The 19359-nt window shown below is 46.6% G+C and overlaps 1 protein-coding gene across 5 annotated transcripts in view; it reads right to left on the reverse strand.

Moving 5' to 3' along the window:
- The window catches only part of Rps6kc1 (ribosomal protein S6 kinase C1), a 146279-nt gene that overhangs the window by 54420 nt on the left and 72500 nt on the right, over positions 1–19359 (reverse strand). For 3 of the 5 annotated variants that reach the window (XM_021159114.3, XM_029476274.2, XM_029476270.2), the window contains 2 exons: positions 14365–14480; positions 2656–2748 (listed from right to left, as the gene is read on the reverse strand). In XM_021159114.3, coding sequence (XP_021014773.1) covers positions 2656–2748; positions 14365–14480 — 209 coding nt within the window. Of the gene's footprint in view, positions 1–1655; positions 2383–2655; positions 2749–14364; positions 14481–19359 lie in introns of those variants that run through there. The other 2 variants (XM_029476266.2, XM_029476284.2) reach the window with 2 other exon arrangements.

Raw genomic sequence — 19359 nt, forward strand, 5'->3', positions numbered from 1 at the left:
GACAGCCAGGGCTACGCAGAGAGACCATGTCTCTGAAGGAAGAAAGGGAGGGAGGGAAGGAGGGAGGGGCAGGGAGAGGGGAGGAGGGAGGAATGAATCTCTAACTATGAGTCCAATTCTCTCTCTCTCTCTCTCTCTCTCCCTCTCCCTCTCCCTCTCCCTCTCCCTCTCCCTCTCCCTCTCCCTCTCCCTCTCCCTCTCCCTCTCCCTCTCTGCAACTTAAGCTTCTGTGGCTCTAGCTGTCTCCTGGGAGGAGGGGGGAACCTGCAGGCCCCACTGCACACTACATCCCCTCAGTGAGCCCCAGCACTCCATTTGCAGGATGCACGCACTGCTCCAGCATAACCAATACTCTCCTGGATTTAAACACGCATGACAGAGCTACAGCTCTGAAATACCCAAAGCCTACACACGTTTGATGAGGTGAAATGGCCTCATACTCTATCTGGGCTTCCTTAACAGGTCTCTGAAGGCCTTCACCAGCCACATCATTTCTACAACAGAATGGGCACCTGCCTGTCTATACTCTAAGAGCCCTGGTACTTACTCCTTGTTTCATAAAGGGTTTTACAATCCCAACAAAGAAACGGAAGACATTTCCTCCTCTCCAAACACTAAACCAGCCAACAGCCATGGCTCACTAGTGTCCTTGTGGAATGGTTTTTGGGAGCAGTCTCAGCTTACACCAGTAGGTGTCACTCTACGATGCAGTTTAAATTCTTTTCAATTCACTCATCCAACAACTGCACTGGGGGCCCATGGTGTGGGTGGCAAAATTCTAGGTACAAAGAGACCGGTGGGAAGGCAAACAGTGCAACACCGTTCTCACGAGCTCTGCACCGTAGCCGCTAATGAGACCACCTCCTTGGCTTCTAGATCCAGTTTATGAATGTGTTTCCTAGTGAACTTTAATACAAAGTTGAACTTGCCAAGTTAATAAATAACTCGAGATAATTCACAAATAGCCAAATGAATTGCTAAAATGAAACAGAATCAGAGAGTATGCCGCCCCAGATCTACGAGGTTGCACCCTGAGTATTTTCTAGACTTGAGTTTACTCAACTCCAAGTTTCTAAAACCCAAATTTAAGGGATTCCTTAGTACAAGAAAAAGGAATTTTCCTTGAACAGCAATCCAAATGTTAAAGCCTGCCTGCTTATGTTTTACTAGCAGACTTGAAGCCATGATCTTCAAGACTATCTGCAAAGCTAACTGAGTCCCAGACACACAGCTTCTTCTTACCACTTAGAAAACAGCATCTGCGAGGCACTGGTGAATGGAGACGGATAGCAATGGTCTGTGTCTCAACTATAAAAGCAGGGACTGCTCTGCTGCCAAGAGTCTGCTTGTGTTAATCTGTGGAACTCCTAGCTATTACCAGAGCTGTGTCGTGCCTTAAGGTTCAAAGCACAACAATGAGCAGTCACAGAGTCAAAAGAGACAAGTCTAAGAGCTAATCTGTCAGCACACGCAGGAAGGCGACCTGGCTGCACCTGCGTCCACTCGGTTCTCATCTGGTTCAGTCTGCTCTCAAACAGAATGCTCTCCATAACACAGACTGCTTACAGTAGCAGTCACAGGAACATTACTGGCTCTGAACAACATACAGAATGCCCTGCTGCACAGAATCCTTTAAGCTCAAACTTCTTTCATACCTGTTTGAGACAATGATGCTCACAAGAGTAAAACACCAAGAGCTTCCCCCAAGTTTTGACTTGATGTTCTTTTAGAAGGCTTCAGAGAGTGAGCGCTTGCCCAGGCTTCTCAAGCTGCAACGCACACTGCTCAAGTGCAGCAGGGACTCACAAGAACACTTCAGCACACGAGTGGCAGTTGATGGACCAAAACAAACAACACTCAGGTGTTTTCAGGACAATGCCAAGAGGTCAAGAGATCAAGATCCATTTGTATCAACTTTAAACACAGCATTTCTCTGATGTTATGGTGGTAGAGCAACCTCATATTTCCAGAGTATACAAAGTGACAGGCTCAGTATTGACAAACATTTGGCATGACTGGCATGTCACTAAGCTTTGTAGAACCAGGGAAGATAAAAAGGGCTCAATAAAACAGGAAAACAGGTTTTGGAGTCAACCGAGTTCAGATTTGTGCTCAGCACTCCTACAAGTTGGCCAATTGACTTCTGGGCATGGGACTCTATGTTCTGCATCACTTTCCCACTAAGATGAACATAATGGGAATGTAAGAAGGGCTCTATTAACCACTTTATATAAATGCCTACTATGGAGGTGTGGGCACACAGCAGGTGCTCATAAATGACACCTACCAGGAAGTCCAACTTTCTTTCTGACCATTAAAGTAACTGTATTGGTTACTGCTGAACAGCCACAAATTCACCAATTTAAGCAATACAAAGTCTATGTTTCTATCACTACACTTTAGAAAATTAAAACCCTTACTCAACTGAATGCCAACAAACACACACCTTCTCCTTGGCACAGATGTATTTTGCATGACCTTATGTGAGTTGCTGAGATGAAAGCCAGTCCTCGGTGCTTTGTTATTTTAAAGTGCAGATGCATCTGAGTCATTTCCCCCTTTGTTTCATATCCTTAAGATCCAAAGCTTCAAAGACAGAATGCCAGCATGCAGTCGATTTATGACTGAACTCTTGAAGAGACACTGAAGAATTACCTTGTCAATCACCCCAAGGACTCGGAAGGCCTTCAGCTCCTCGGCAGGGCTCCTCAGGCTCCAAGGGGGCCTTGAACTTAGTGATCCTGGAGGCTAATGGAAGATATCAAAGATTACACATCAGTCAGGGAGGGACTTGAAGGAAGACTGCCTACTGAAGCAAACACCAGGCCAAAGGAAACTAAATTTATCAGAAATCAGAGAAGAGAAATAAAAGGAAAAAGTTACTGTTTGTCTGTAATGTAAAATGAAAAATCAAAATAAAGAAAATGAAAATGAAAAAGCAAGACAAGAGCACAAGTAAGTAAGTCATACGGCTGGAAACGGGCTTTTAACCAAGGAGAACTAATGAGCTGATGTCAGGAAACTGTCGAACAATTAGCTGAGCGGGCCAAAGTCAGTGGCAGCCTTGAATTTACCCAAGACAGACCAAAAGTAATTTAGGAAGAAAACAAACAAAAATATTATTAAACAGATTCACTTGAAACAGAAGAGGTATAACCTTGAAATAACAGTCCTTCAGTGTTTCTTTATAAAACAAAGTAAGCAGTTAGATACTTTAATCTATACCATATGTTTTAAAGAGAATTGACAGATTCAAGTTAACCAGAAAAAGCGCCAACCAATGGTGAGAAAATAAATGCCCCATCCGTATAGTCAGTGATTATTAGAACAGAGCTTGGAGTGATCCATGAGAAAAAGAGCTTTTCTTCAAATATTTGACTATCTGTGATGTGGAAACCAGTCTATTGCCTACAAACAAGATGAGTGACTGTGGAAAGGCTGCTGGAGCACCACGGTTACAAACAGTCTCAACTTCCAAACTCTGGCTTCGCCCTGCCAGGCAGCTAAGTCCTGAGAGGAGCAGGGCTCAGCATGTCCAGCTGGATTTCTGTAGTTTCTCCTCACAGGAGACACAAAGCCTTGTCACACAGGGCAGACGGACTTACCAACAAACTAGATTAGAGTACAGAGGGACAGCGTGGTAAGGAGCCTACTAAGACCCCTCTCCCGACACTTCACAGACTGGCATGGCCAGACAGAGCTCTTAATAAGAACTGCACCCTGATCACTGTTGGGGCAGAGTCGGGAAACTTAGCAAGGAAACCGCCTGGGGAATTGGGTGCAAGCTGTCATGGGGAGACTACCACCTAGGGTAGACAGTGTCTAAAGGCAGCAATCAATTCTCATTGCCTTCAAAGAGCTTCCTCGTCGCTGGGTACAGCAGGAAAAAGCTAGTGATGCTGGAGTTGGGAGGGGTTTGGTTTGGTTTGAATTTTGTAAGCAGGGTCTCCTGAAGCCCAAGCTGGCCTCGAACTTGCTTTGTAGCCAAGGGAGGATCCTCATGCTTCTATCTCCCACATGTGTGTGTGTGTGTGTGTGCCTGTGTGTGCCTGTGTGTGTCTGTGCATGTATGCATGTGTATATTTACATGTGCACGTGCATGCGCATACACATAGAGATCAGAGGTCAACACTGGATGCTTCTTCAATCACTCTCCATCTTACTGTTTGAGAAAGACCTCTCCCTGAAGCTGCAGCCCACTGATTGGCTGGTTGGCTCCATGGATCCTGAGGTCATCACCCCTGCCTCCCTGTGCTAGCATTATAGGCATACAATGCCAGGTTCACTTTTTACACAGGTCCTGGGATCCAAGATCCTCATACTTCATCAACCAAGCCATTCTTATTCTTAGCCGCAGCCTTTGTTTTAGAGATGCTTTAACTTGATAAAATATCTCAATTGCAACAGATAATAATAATTTTTAAATGATATAATTTGATTTCTTAGATATGTCTCAGCAAATGTTATTTGATATCACAATTCATTAGGAACCAAAGTAGATGTCAGAAAAAAGATACATCACTGCCTCCTTAAAAGCTGAAAACTGGCCGGGAGGCAGAGGCAGGCAGATCTCTGAGTTTGAGGCCACCTTGGTCTACAGAGTGAGTTCCAGAACAACCAGGGCTACACAGAGAAACACTATCTCAAAAACAAACAAACAAACAAAAAAAGCTGAAAACCTAAGGAAAATGTTTAATGCATACTATCAAGACATCAGTGAATCCATTGGAACTGTCAAAAGGCAGTCTCTTCTGCAGGAGTCACACTGTCTTCCTTCATCATTACCCTCTCTCTTCTGCAGGAGTTACACTGTCTTCCTTCATCCTTACCCTCTCATGCCTACACTGAGTGTGGCACTCACAGAAAGCTGCTCTAACAATTTTCCTCCTATGCGAAGGGGACTCAGAGGATGAATCACTGCCATCACAAAGAGAGAATGGGATCCTAGACAGACCTCAGCTCCACCCTGCTGCTGACAACCTTTCAATTAAATGCCACATACACACACATGCACACATGTACATCTTGCTGCATTACCAACAAGAAAGAAAAGCTGCTTGTAATTTTAGCTAAAGAGCTACCAAGGGAAAGTACTATTTTATCTGTTACATTTGATGTTTGATACTCCAAACTCCACAACACGACATCCCGTCTTCTGTTCACATTTCTCAGTCCCTGCTCACTGGTCTCTCAGACTCCACAGACAGCTCACTCTGCTTATGCCACTGAGTGCATGGTGAGAAACACAACAGTGCTATGGTGTAGACTGTGGATGCATCACACGCCCTTATGTTGATGTCCGTCCCAGCTCAGCAGTATTCAAAAGTGAGGTCCCTGGGAGGTGACTGAGTCTTGAGGGCTCTGACCTCATCAATGATTCTACTTATGGATTCATAGCTTAAAAGACTTTGGGGTTGTGTGTTAGTGAGATTTAGGAAGAGGGCCTAAGTGGAGAAAAGTAGGTCACCGGAGACTTGCCTCCCATTCTTACACTCTACCACAGGTCAGAAATAACAAAGCCAAGTGACCACGGTCTGAAACCATGAGCCAAGATAAACCCTTGCACCTTTTCCACAGCAATTAAAAACCTAACACGATACAGGTCATCGAGAGGCATGAATGGTCTGCTACAATGAGGGTCACAGTGGAGGACCGGAAAACAAAAGTCCATACTTGAGTTTGGTTTCCACAGCCCTTGAATGCTGAGGAGAGCCATGTGCACTGTGCGCTCCCGAATGGGGAGAGCAGGTGCTCTGTGTGAGAAAGGAGCTAAAACGCACTAAGTAGATGCTGCTGCAAACAGCAGTGACTTGGGGCAGATAGGAATGGCAGAGGCGGCAGACACAATCTTCTCTTTCTTCTTTAAAGTGCTTTGCAAGCTTCAGGTCAGACAGAGTACACAACGATTATGAAATAAAGGGATCATCTTAAAAACCTCATACTGTTGGCTTCTAGGAGAGAGAGAGTCAGTCTGCTTTGAATGTGTGGCCCCTGGTGGGTCTAACATACACCACTTCATGGTCCACATAGGCAGCACACTTTGGACTTGTGGGTCAAAAAGGAGGACACAGAGTTAGAACCGTGGGGAGTGGAGAAGTGAGGAATACATCTGATAAAATACATTGCATGTGCTTATGAAACACTCAAAAACTAAAATTATTCTTAATAATCTCTTATTTCTTATATATAGTAGCATTTAAATTAGTTATAACTCCACAGATCTGGTCCTGTCTTTAGACAGCAAAGGGAAATATAAATCTACAGGGTTTAATAACATAAAGAGGCTTCAGAAACCAGATCCAGGTCTTGGCTTATTTTGTCTTTCTAACAGAAGGACACTGAGAAGCAATACAGCTAAGCTGTCTCTGGTGACAAAAGCTGGTGGCGGGAGAGAGCACTGGTCTGTGAGCATATTCAGGTAAGGTGGTGCATGCCTGCAACCCTAGCACTCAGGTCTGCTGATGCAGGAGGACTGCCATGAAGAGAAGGCCAGCCAGGGCTCCACGAGAGAACCTGTCCCAAATTGAATTAAGTAATAAACTCTTACTTGTAAAAAAGCATTACCAATGTAGCACACTGTTACAAAGCAGCAGGAAATAACTTCCTAGGCAACAAAGTTATGCCCTTGATGTAAAAAGTCAGTGTCTCTCTTATATGTAAGAGCCACTGTAGCACAAGATGTCAAGAAAGATTGGTTAGGTTCATCTATACCCAGACTACCCACAAGAAGATAGAAGGGCCTCACAGAGATGGCAAGATAACACTGCTCAACTAGCCAAGGCCTAAGCCCGGGACACATAGCTCCATGCAATGATGGCTACAGCCAGTGCCTGTGATCAGGAGTTAGCACATGGTTAAAACCCGGTTGCTATTTCTGTTCTCTAAAAAGTTAAGTAAAGGCTGCCTGGCTTCTCCTTTGAGTCTCCAGTTGACCTACCCACAGTTTCTTTGATTTATTCAGTGTTCTCAGTATGCACTCTCCACCTGCCTGTAGACTCAGTGTTCCTCAAACTATAGCACATATGCACATTGCTCAAGGACTTATCAAAGTGGAACATAGGCTTCAGGAGGACTGAGCTGGGCCCAAAGAGTCTGTGCTTCCACCAGGCTCCCTGGTGGGGCTGCTGCTGCTACTGCTGCTGCTGCTGGTTCAGCAGCCCCACTTGGAACAGAGTGACCTCACCTCAGAACACCTGAGCAGGAGTCACTCCTTACCATTAGGGAAAACGGGTAACAGACAAAAGGAAAGGTATCCACAACTCGGCTCTGGCTGAGGACAGTGGTGATACCAATCATCTCTGCCCTAGGCAGGCAGGAGGCCAGATGGGGTTATGCAGAAAGACGAAGAAGGAGGAGAAAGAAGAGGAGGAGGAGGAGGAGGAAGAGGAGGAAGAGGAGGAAGAAAGAAAGAAAGAAAGAAAGAAAGAGAGAGAGAGAGAGAGAGAGAGAGAGAGAGAGAAAGAGGAGGAGGAGATGAAGAACTTCAATGTCTAGCAGAATCCCTGAATTCAAGCTCTTCTTCGGAGTTCTAGCTTTGCAAATCCTTCCTGGGCAAATGGCTAGCTCGACCACTCTCAGCCTCTCTTAGATGGCTAACACACCTGACATTTAGCCACCTGTAACCTAGTCCCATGCCTTATTGCCACATCTCTCAGTGAGTTTCAATGTCTTTAATGACACCTGTCCAGTTGGCCAACAACATCAGCAAACACAGATGTGCTACCAGTGTGCTCAAAATCTACAGGGCACTCAGAACATTCTGCATGGTGACGTTCAATCACCCCTAGTAACTGTGGGATCAAATGGTATTTATGTTTCATGGCCTGCATTTAGATAATTTACTGTGCCTTTTTAAAATTTAATTAATTTTAAATTTTCTTTTAAAAAATGTTAAGTCTAGCCGGGTGGTGGTGGTGCATGCCTTTAATCCCAGCACTTGGGAGGCAGAGGCAGGTGGATTTCTGAGTTCGAGGCCAGTCTACAAAGTGAGTTCCAGGACAGCCAGGGCTACACAGAGGAACCCTGTCTTGAAAAAAAACAAAAACAAACAAACAAACAAAAAAAACAACAAAAAACAAAAAAAAAGGTTAAGTCTTTTGCAATTTGGAAAAATAAATAAACAAATGAAAGCCACTGTCCCTTCAGTCCAGAGTCTACTTAATCAGAGGCCTGCCTCTCCAGTGTTCTTGGTGCCTTTCAGGTATGATGTATGAAGCAAAACGGGGACTGTGTTCTGCTGGTTTCTTTTCCAACATTTGTTTGCAAAGGATATGATTACATATCCTTTATAATAATATAATGGGATAATGGGAAATTCAGGTTTTCTGCATTTACAACCTAAGAGGTTCCAAGACTCCAAAGTTCATAAAGCAATGGAAAGGTCTAGACAGAGGGAACAGCCACTGTCAAGAGGAGAAGATGGAGACCAGCAGTGTCAAAGCCCCAAAGGATTCCTTTATCTACTGAAACAGCTACAAAGAGATGTTTGCACAAGGATTTTCCAGAGAAGTCACATCTGCTGTGCACAGCACTGGAGAGAGGGAAGGGGCTCCATCACTCACACCAAACCTCACCACGCTGGCTGAAACTCAGATTCAAAGACCGTCAGCAAAGAGAAACAATGGGCTCACCAAGCTAATCTCAAGAAAATAACCAAGCCTGCTCCAGACAGTGAGGAGGAGACAGGCCTCACAGAGTGGAGGAGACAGTGAGGAGGAGACGGGCCTCACAGAGTGGAGGAGACAGTGAGGAGGAGACAGGCCTCACAGAGTGGAGGAGACAGGCCTCACAGAGTGGAGGAGACAGTGAGGAGGAGACAGGCCTCACAGAGTGGAGGAGACAGGCCTCACAGAGTGGAGGAGACAGTGAGGAGGAGACAGGCCTCACATAGAGGAAGAGACAGGCCTCACAGAGTGGAGGAGACAGTGAGGAGGAGACAGGCCTCACAGAGAGGAGGAGACAGTGAGGAGGAGACAGGCCTCACAGAGTGGAGGAGACAGTGAGGAGGAGACAGGCCTCACAGAGTGGAGGAGACAGGCCTCACAGAGTGGAGGAGACAGTGAGGAGGAGACAGGCCTCACAGTGAGGAAGAGACAGGCCTCACAGAGAGGAGGAGACAGGCCTCACAGAGTGGAGGAGACAGTGAGGAGGAGACAGGCCTCACAGTGAGGAAGAGACAGGCCTCACAGAGAGGAGGAGACAGTGAGGAGGAGACAGGCCTCACAGAGAGGAGGAGACAGTGAGGAGGAGACAGGCCTCACAGAGTGGAGGAGACAGGCCTCACAGAGAGGAGGAGACAGTGAGGAGGAGACATGGAGGCCTCACAGAGAACACAATGGCAAATGAAAAGCAAGTGTTTACCCCGAAGAACAACGCCATGTCCACTCTCTCCTCCAGCTGCCTCACCAGAAACAAACACAAATTATCATCAGATCAGAGTCAGCGCCTGCTGCTTTTATTCTTTGAGAATAGCCCCATAACCCCAGAGTGCCAGCTCTGGGCAGTCTCCATAAGCCTTGACTCCTGAGCTACAGAGCTACAGCCTTGCTGGAAGGTTGCAAGAAGAGCTGCTGTGTCACACTCTGTGTGGATCCACACGTGTCTGCTGTGTCATACTCTGTGTGGATCCCACACGTGTCTGCTGGATGCGCACAAGGCATTTGATGACTGGGTAGCCTCATATAATCAGCTTTCCTCTGTAGACCCCAGCTTTATTTTCTCTATAAGTATGCTTAAAGTGAAATTCTGACTCATCTACACAGTGGTGCTGTTCTCCAGAGCAGAACCTACCCAGGAGGACTTGTGCTCATTTGCTATTGAGGAGGAGACAGTGAGGAGGAGACAGGCCTCACAGAGTGGAGGAGACAGTGAGGAAGAGACAGGCCTCACAGAGTGGAGGAGACAGTGAGGAGGAGACAGGCCTCACAGAGTGGAGGAGACAGTGAGGAGGAGACGGGCCTCACAGAGTGGAGGAGACAGTGAGGAGGAGACAGGCCTCACAGAGTGGAGGAGACAGTGAGGAGGAGACAGGCCTCACAGAGTGGAGGAGACAGTGAGGAGGAGACATGGAGGCCTCACATTCTGTACATGTCATACCCATGTACAGAATGCTACATTACAGTCAGCATGAACTAATAAAGTGAATCTTACAAAAAGAAACTGTGACTCCGTGGAAAGCCAGTAGACTATCAATCAGGGACGCACAGGGTTAAGGATACAAGGCAGCACAGGTAACACTCAAAATGACTACTGGGGCATTCTTGACACACACCAGCCATACCTGATGGATTCCGTAAAGCATGTCTATTCACAGGAGTTCATGTTACTACATGTTTTCATTATTGTCCCCAAAGCAAAATGGAGAATGAAGACACTTACTTGTTCGGTAATAGACAGACGCTTCGATCCATAATTATGAATGGCTTTCCTTAACTTGGATTTTCATAATGGCCACCCAGCAGAGGGACATGAGCGCCTTCCTGTTCCAGATCCAGAAGCAGATACTCCCTGGGACAGACAATGGGACACCCTACTCCCAGCACACACACACACACACACACACACACACACAGTGGGATACCCTACTCCCAGTACACATACAATGGGATACCGTACTCCCAGCACACACACACACAATGGGATACCCTACTCCCAGTACACACACACACACACACATACAATAGGATACCCTACTCCCAGTACACACACACACACAATGGGATACCCTACTCCCAGTACACACACACACACAATGGGATACCCTACTCCCAGCACACACACACACAGAAATGGGATACCCTACTCCCAGTACACACACACACACACACACACGTACAATGGGATACTGTACTCCCAGTATACACACACACACACACACACACATACAATGGGATACCGTACTCCCAGTACACACACACACACATACAATGGGATACCGTACTCCCAGTACACACACACACACATACAATGGGATACCCTACTCCCAACACACACACACACACAAATACAATTTAAAACAAAAATATTGTCTCTTCCATGGCTTAAGTGACAGAATAGGATACCAAGACTGCCTGCCTGTGGTGGTTTGGATATGCTTGGCCTAGGAATGGCACTATTTGGAGGTATAGCCTTGTTGGAGTAGGTGTGGCCTTGTTAGAGGAAGTGTGTGACTGTGGGTGTGGGCTTTAAGACCCTCCTCCTAGCTGCCTGGAAGTCAGTCTTCTTCTGTTTGCCTTCAGAAAAAGATGTAGAACTCTCAGCTCCTCCTGCACCATGCCTGCCTGAAAACTACCATGTTCCCACCTTGACAATAACAGACTAAACCTCTGAACCTGTAAGCCAGCCCCTATTAAAAGCTGTCCTTATAAGAGTGGCCTAGGTCATGGTATCTGCAGTAAAGCCCTAAGACAGAAGTTGGTAATGGCGTAGGGTGCTGCTGTGATAGGCTTGACCAGGCTTTTGTTTGGAGGAATGTGTATTTTGGGACTTTAGAAAGCAGTGGAGTGTTTTAAGTGGGGCTTAATGGGCTAGGAATATGGGGTAGGAATATGGAAGACTTTGTTGCTAAGCACGATTTGAACTGTGGAAGCCTGGCTATAGAGGTTTCAGAGGAAAAGAATTCGAGTATGGGTCAGAGAGATGATTGTGATGTTTGGGTGAAGAATGTGGCTGCTTTTGCCCTTGTCTGAAGAGTCTGCCTGAGGCTAAGGTGAAGAGAGTTAGATGAATTGCATTGACAGAACAACCCAGCTTGGACTCTGTGCTGTGCTTCAGTCTCAGGAAGAGTGTTTTGATCAAGCATAGCAAGCTTAGAAAGAAAAAATACAAAATATATAGTTCAGATATTAAAGGGGTACCAGGAGCTGAATCCTATGTTCTAGGAGATAAACAGATTAAGGGAGTGGTGATCTCAAAGTGAGTTCAGGCATGGTAGGACACACCTTTAATCCCAGCATTCAGGAGATAGAGCCATACAGATCTCTGAGTTCAAGGTCAATCTACAGAGCAAGTTCCAAGACACCCAAACTTAGACAGTGAAGGAGTTGGAAAACAGAAAGCTGGTGATCATGTAATAGAACAAGGGGGCCATGTTCCAGCTCCAGCAAGCAGCAGAACTTGGCAGCTTTGGCCATGTGGCTCTGACTTTAGAGTCCAGAATAAAAGAAACTATTGGGCAACTGATGCTGGTTGACTGGAGCTAAGAAATTAGCGGTGATGAAGAAGAGACCAGCATCACTGAGGTGAAATGCAGGAAATTTTTTCTGAGAACACAAAGAAATTGTTCCATGATAGCCAAGGTTGCACCTCATATTGCAGCTGGACTTGGTAATGTATAAGAGTCACCCAGGTGGTACTGGTTTTGGAGGCATGAAGGGGTCATGCAGAGCAGCTAAGGCTCTGCACTGTGAGAGGCCAGGGAAGGCCATTGGTGAAGGTCTGGGCTCAGTTGCAATTGATGGCCCAGGACTGGAGGGGTCATGCAAAGGAGTTGAGGCTTGGCACCATGAAGAGAGCCTATGTGAGGCTACTTGTGAAGCCTAGTTACAGCGGAAGACAGCAGTGTTTAGGAGATGCCATGGGATGACCACCACCACCAGCAGCAGAAGCAGCTGTGGAGTCAATCAGAAGTAGAGAAGTGACCCTTCAAGCCCTTTGGAGGAGCCTATAAGATCACATGTGGGTACCAGACACTGAAACAAGAAGCTATGAAACTTAAGTTGCCCTAGAGACCCCATGATGTTCAAGATGCCAGAGCTGTGGGATACCTGCTGAGGAAAACTGCTAACAGGGAGTGGAACCAGTCAAAGAGCATTGTGCTGAAGTCAACAAAGATGAAAAAGGAGTTGGGGATCTGAAGACCACTTTGGCATCGGCCTTGAAGATGCAGAGTTTGGAGTTTGCCCAGATGGTTTTTGGTCTTGATTGCTCTAGTATTTTCTCACTATGACATTTAGAATGGTGTATTATATCCTGTGATGTTAAAGGTATGTGATCTGCCTTTTGATTTTGACTTTAGAGGGGATTACAGATAAGTGATTGAATGAATCTCAGAAAAGACTTTGAACTTTGGACTTTTGTAACATTGGGGGAATTTTGAACTAGGACTAAATGTATTTTGTATTATGCTGTGTTTAGGTATAGCCCCCATGGACTCATGTGTTTGAATAAGCCTATGAGGGCCAAGGAGTGGAAAGTGATGGCTTGGATATGTTTGGCCCAGGGAGTAGCACTATTTGGAAGTGTGACCTTGTTGGAGTGGGTGTGTCACTGTCGGCATGGGCTTTAAGACCATCCTTCTAGCTGCCTGAAAGTTAGTCTTTCTCCTGTTTGCCTTCTGAACAAGATGTAGAACTCTCAGCAACTCCTGCACCATGCCTGCCTGGATGCTGCCATGCTCTCACCCTGTTGATAATGGACTGAACCTCTGAACCTGTAAGCCAGCACTACTTAAATGCTGTCCTTATAAGAGTTGCCTTGGTCATGGTGTCTGTTCACAGCAGTAAAAACCTAACTAAGTCACTGCCTCTTGGATCAACTAAGGAAATAAACTAAGCATGTTCTCCCATTTACAAAAACCTTAGTAAGAATTTAAAACAAAAAAGCTACTTCCAGAAACTGGACAAATCCAGACAGACCTGACATTAAAGCTATTTAAAAAAAAAAAAATGTTTCTAAAGCCTTATGCCATATAGACAGGGCTGGGGTAGTCCCAAATAGCTTAAAGCATCAAGCATTGTGCCTCAGCAGCTACAGGCAGCTACCAGCAAACCCTTGTAGGACTCTCTCTAGAACAGCTTCAAATGGCTGATTAGGCTGCACAGGTATGCACGAGAGCTGTGAGTGGCTCAGAAGCTCAGAGCATCTTGCAGGTGGAGAGGTTAGATCTACATTGTCAACCTGACTTGGCATCACCTTAGAGATGCCTCTGGGCATGTCTGTGAGAATGTTTCCAGAGAGGCTGAACAGAAGAAGGAAGACCCACCCTAAATGTGGGAGTACCACAGCATGGGCTCAGATCCAGAACAGAATAAAAAGAGGACAAAGAGATCACAGAGCACTGCACTCGGCCTCTGCTTCCCGCTCCACGGAGATGTGAGCAGGCTCGAGCTGCGTCTGCCTCCGTGCCCTCCCTGCCATGACCACCATGAGCCAGGGCAGAGCCAAGGGCAGACAGAAGGTGTAGGGAAGGCTGTGGCGGGGTCTTTCTTACTCCACTCTGTACCTTCCTTTCTGACAATAACTTATGAAAATTACAGAAAAATTCCAAAGACCAAAATTCTCAAATGTTCTAATTATAAATAAAGCTGAAAGATAGGAACAAAAACAAACCAAAAGGCCAAAGAGCACAGAGGCGGCTCCCCATACCTGTGGTCCCGCGTGGAGCTGAGGCGCGGCCCGGAGGCTACAGATGCTCTCTGCACGCATGAGGTACTCCGCAGTCCTTCTCTTCACGGCCTCCCGACGCGTGGGGCTCGACTCTCCTGAGAGGACAAAGCAAAGGCTGGCCTTGTGAGAGGGAAGCAGGAACTGCAACCCCATCCGGCAAGTTATTTCTCTTTACCCAATTCACATCTGTAACTGTGAGGAAGAGCGGTGAAACTGGGAAATGGCTTCAACCTTACCCGTCCAGAGTTTAGTTTGCCCAAAACTGATGTCTGAATGTGCACTGAAACTCGGCATGTTAAGGAGTGTCAAGTACACATAAAACTGTATGTGGAAAGTTCTGAGGGTGGGAGCCAAGCCCTGGTTCAGGCAGGATTCAATTTCCAACTGAAGACTAGGATCAGACACAAGGCTCAGGAAGCCTTCAGCGCTGCGACTGACAGGTGCAGACAGCACGAGCATCCAGTCCAACCCAAGAATAAAACCACTTTGTAATTCTGAATGAAAATCACACTGAGTGAGTTGTGTACACTTCATTGGCAACCAGGTGTCACACTCATCTTACACAGGAAAGCAGGGACATACCTGAAATCCTGACAGTATAAAATTACGTCAGTCTGTTTATAACCTGGGTCTCTGCCTCCTAAAAACAGCAACCAAATTCCCAACACTTGAGAGCTTATCCAGCATTGGCTCTCGCCTCTTCAGAACAGGATGCTGTGTGTGACTAAGATGCACCATTTTATTCCGATGGATAAAAGACCATGGCTCGCTCGCTCTCTGTCTCTCTGTCTCTGTCTCTCTGTCTCTCTCTGTCTGTGTGTGTGTGTGCGTGTGCGTGTGTTTAGAGCTGACTATTTGGGACTGGATAACCACAACTTGTGGAATTCCCTGGGGAAGATTCTCCCTCTCTCAGCAGTCGTTCATCTAGTGGTAGGGACTTCCCTCATCCACACTGTCACCCGGTGCTGTCACTGTCACTGTGCAGTTCTTGTGACCTTGGCTGACCACACTCCTTCAGACTTCATAGACACAGCTTCCCTGACATAGAGACGACAATGCTACCTCATAGCAGACTTCCTGCTCACACACACACACACACACATGTGCATGCTGGAGAACCCTGCTAGAAAGGTTGCAGTACCCCATGACCAGATGGCTCTGAGATTAGTACAAAATGGAGGACTCCGTTTCTCACCTGGGGAGAGTGTCCCTGAACACAGGTTCCTGGCCTTATCAGAAGAATGACCTTGTACAAAGAAACTTAACTCAGCACCTGCTCTGGCTTCCAGGTCGCATAATAATTAGATACTGTACTGTGTCCAATTAGCCCTTTCCACTGTACCCCTAAAAGCCTTTATATACCCTAATCCTGAAACAATAATGTTGAGCTGTCTCATCAAAACTGGTCCCAGAACTTAATCAGCTGGCACTCACAGCCAACGGAACCCTGACATTACCCCACCCCAGCCCACCCCCACCCCCATTGATCCTTGTGGACTAATGTCCAATGGCCTGTGAGGAAGGGGACACACATACACTCACATACACACACACACACACACACACACTCACACACTCTCACACACAAACACACACACACACCAAAATCAAAAAAGGAAATCACAAGTGAATGCCGCATACTTGTGAGATGATATCACTCACAAACAATGCTGTTCTGGTCTCCGGTTCTGCACACCCAGGCTGTGGCTAGGCTCGCTGTTTTGGACTGTGATACACACCACCCACTCGTTCTTCACATTCTAGGTAATATTCAGCAAGCTCTAACTTAAACCTTGCTTTAGCATTTGTTAAGCTTCAAACTCAGCTCTCAACTCAAAGTAGTAATAAGCCTGTCGCCTGTCTTACACACTCACTTGAGATCTGTGCCGAGTTATGGAATATTTGGCTACAGCCAAACACAGTCCCAATAATTTTGTCATCAAATCACTGCTTTTTAAACTTTTGGCTTTTCTGCCACTTTCTAGGCAGTCTCCATAGTAACAGAGAAATGAGGACTACAAGCCAGCACTGAAATGAACTCCTGCTGCTGATGGTGGCCACTTCCATGGAAACTACAAGCATGAGAGAAATCCCGGGAAGGCTTCAGAATGTACCTTCCATATACAGACAACATGATCCCTCACTCGACCCCTTCAAAGGCCGTAGTGACTGACACACAGCAGCCATGGATGAAGACCAGCCCTTGAGAGAGCCCTGGACTAGAACACAAAGATAAAGCTGCAGGTCTCCAGAATAGCCCCAACTCCTCGTATTGTTCACAGAGCGGTTCAGACAGGTTTTAGTGAGTAAATGATCACAGGCATCATCACTAGGCTTTGGCATTCCAAGGAGAAAGACTCCCACTATTCAAGACTGAAGGTTAGTCCTGTCAAACTGACTGGGTTGACTTTCTGGATGTCTGTGGAGGTGCTTCCAGAGATGACTGACTTGTGGAGCAGGGAGCTGAGGTGGGAAAGAGACACTCTGCATAGGGCACTGAGGACTGAAAGCAGAAGGGGGCTTGCACAGCTCCACCCTTCCCAAGCAGGGGGAGTTTTCAAACTCTAGATCCTCCAGCCTCCGATGCACTCGGCAACTCACCAAGGACCTTCCAGGAAATGTCGCTGACCTTTCTTGTCCCAAGCTGCCTGGTCTATCAGCCTGCTGTTTTCCTGGGCTCCCTAGCCTAGAGACTGACAGCATAAACCACTGAACACAGGTGACAGTCACATGTGCACATCTCGGCTTTAGGGAGCTTCTGGGGGACCATGACAAATACAGTCACTGTCCTGTCAAAAAGGTCTACTGTCTCATAAAAGTGGAGTTAAATATAAAAGGAAAAATTAGAAACTGCATTTCTCTGGACACCAACTCTGATGTCTTACAGAATACATGTTCTCTGTATGCTAGACTATGGGAATGCTCAACGATGCAAGAATCAGGACCACTGGGCACCCGTTCATCAAATTGCACTCTACTTATTTTATTTAAAAAAATGTATTTCTTCTCTCTAATAACTGAAAATAAGAGCTCAGGTGGGAAATGTCTTCTCAGTTACAGAGTTAATTTTAAACTCTACGCCTAAACCAGGTCTGTTCTAATTTGGAGGTGAGGGTATACTCCAAATGCCTAAGTGTTAACACTGGGCCTTAGCTGCTGGGTGCAGCCTCTGGGACGGCTCCTCCTGAGGCTCTGCAGACCCACAGTGGATTCACCTCGTGACAGGCAGAAAGGCTTGGAAACGAGGTCTAACTGGAGGGGACAGGTCACTGGGCTGGTCTTCTTGGGGGCTCGTCTTGTCCTGGGTTCCTCTCTGCCCTGCCTGATCCTCGGCTGGTTGTGAGGCGAGAGGCTCTGCCAATGCCCCCAAATCACGCTTCTTCCAGCCTCAGGCACAAAGCAATGGACAGCGACACTGGACTACAGCTTCTGAGACTCTAAGCCAAACTGTCCCTCTGTGGCATCTGGCACAGAAGGGAAAAGGCAGGTGAACTTAAAAATTGATTGTCCTGTTTGAGTAGAACAAGAGAAAAAAAAAAAAGTGTGGAGAATCATAGCAAGCAGGCGACAGAGGAAAACAAACCTGAGCAGGCGTGCACAGCATCACATGGCAAGGTGCAGTCAGACACCCAGGCTGACAGACAGATGCGCAGACATTAGAGCTCACAGCTACATCCTCACCATGAAAGGAGCCCAGAAGGAATATGAAGAACCTAATTCAAAAGCTGCAATATTAGACACACACCAAAAATAAATCTATATTTTGATGTAATTCTAAAGAAAGAAAATTGTCCTAACAGTGTCAGCATGAGAAAATGGCTCCTGCAGGGAAGAAACCCCTCTCACCCGTGGTGCCCCCAGAACTTACTTGGCAATCAGTCTTCTCTCACTTATCTACCAAGGAGCAAAGGGCACCTTCTAAGTCACACAGGAAACAGAACCCAGTCCCACCCGCACCAGCGGCTCTTCCACTCCAACCTCCTGCATCCACCCTCACTGCTTCACAAGAAAGCACTGAATGTAGAACTGGCAAGCTCAGATGTCTTGGGAGACGGCTGTCCAGATGTGCGCCTCGCCAGCAATCTCCTGAGCCTTTCAGGGTGTCCTGGCCAGATTCTCAGCACATGCACAGAACCTGATACCCACACAAGCCTCTCCTGGGCATATCCTACCCATGAGCGCTCGCTCGCGCTCGCTCTCTCTCCCCTCCCTCCCTCCCTCCCTCCCTCTGCCCACGCAATGGTCTCAGGCTTCTCTGGGCTTCCTCACTCCAGCAAGGACTTCAGGCCAATCTGTGTGCACTGCGGTGAGTTCTGTTTGATGCTTTTTCTTTGCTTTTTCTTTTGTTTTTGTTTTACAACTGGGTCACATGAAAGAATGCTCCTATTTCAGATGGCCTTGGTGGCTACCGTTTTAAGTGATGATTGACTATATTTAATGATGCTTTGTTCTTCTCAGGGATAGCCTACCATTTCCACCTTATGTTAAGTGTTCTGAAAACAAAAGGCAGCCTTGAAAGAAGGAATGATTTACCCATCTGCATGTCTTGCAGAAGGCGAAGCCCACAGCACTTCAGTGTGTGACAAGAGCCGGTCAGTCGGGGAATCAGCTTTGTATTTGTACTGAGTCAACCCCCTATCAATGTTGTTCTCAAAACCAGTTGTTAAGTGACCTCCAGAAGTGAAAAAGTCACCAAAAACAATTAAAGCAAAGGTCCTAACAGCGCTCACTGCCTCCTTGGAATGCTTCCCTGCCAGTCACGGCTCGCCAGGCTCCTGTGTGCACTGGAAGCCAGCACCAGCAGGTCCTGCGCTAACCGCTAACCGCCGCCACCTGCAGAGCCACTCCAAGATTCAATCATTTCTCTCTGCTCTTTACCCTTTCCTTATTTTGTAATTTTTAAAGGAGAAAACCAAAAGATTTTCATTTCTTTCAAAACATCATTGCTGGTCATGTACAGAATCCCACACCTGT

Source organism: Mus caroli, unplaced genomic scaffold (assembly GCF_978045245.1).
Source record: "Mus caroli unplaced genomic scaffold, Mus_caroli_1 scaffold_1, whole genome shotgun sequence".
NCBI classification, from domain to species: Eukaryota; Metazoa; Chordata; class Mammalia; order Rodentia; family Muridae; genus Mus; species Mus caroli.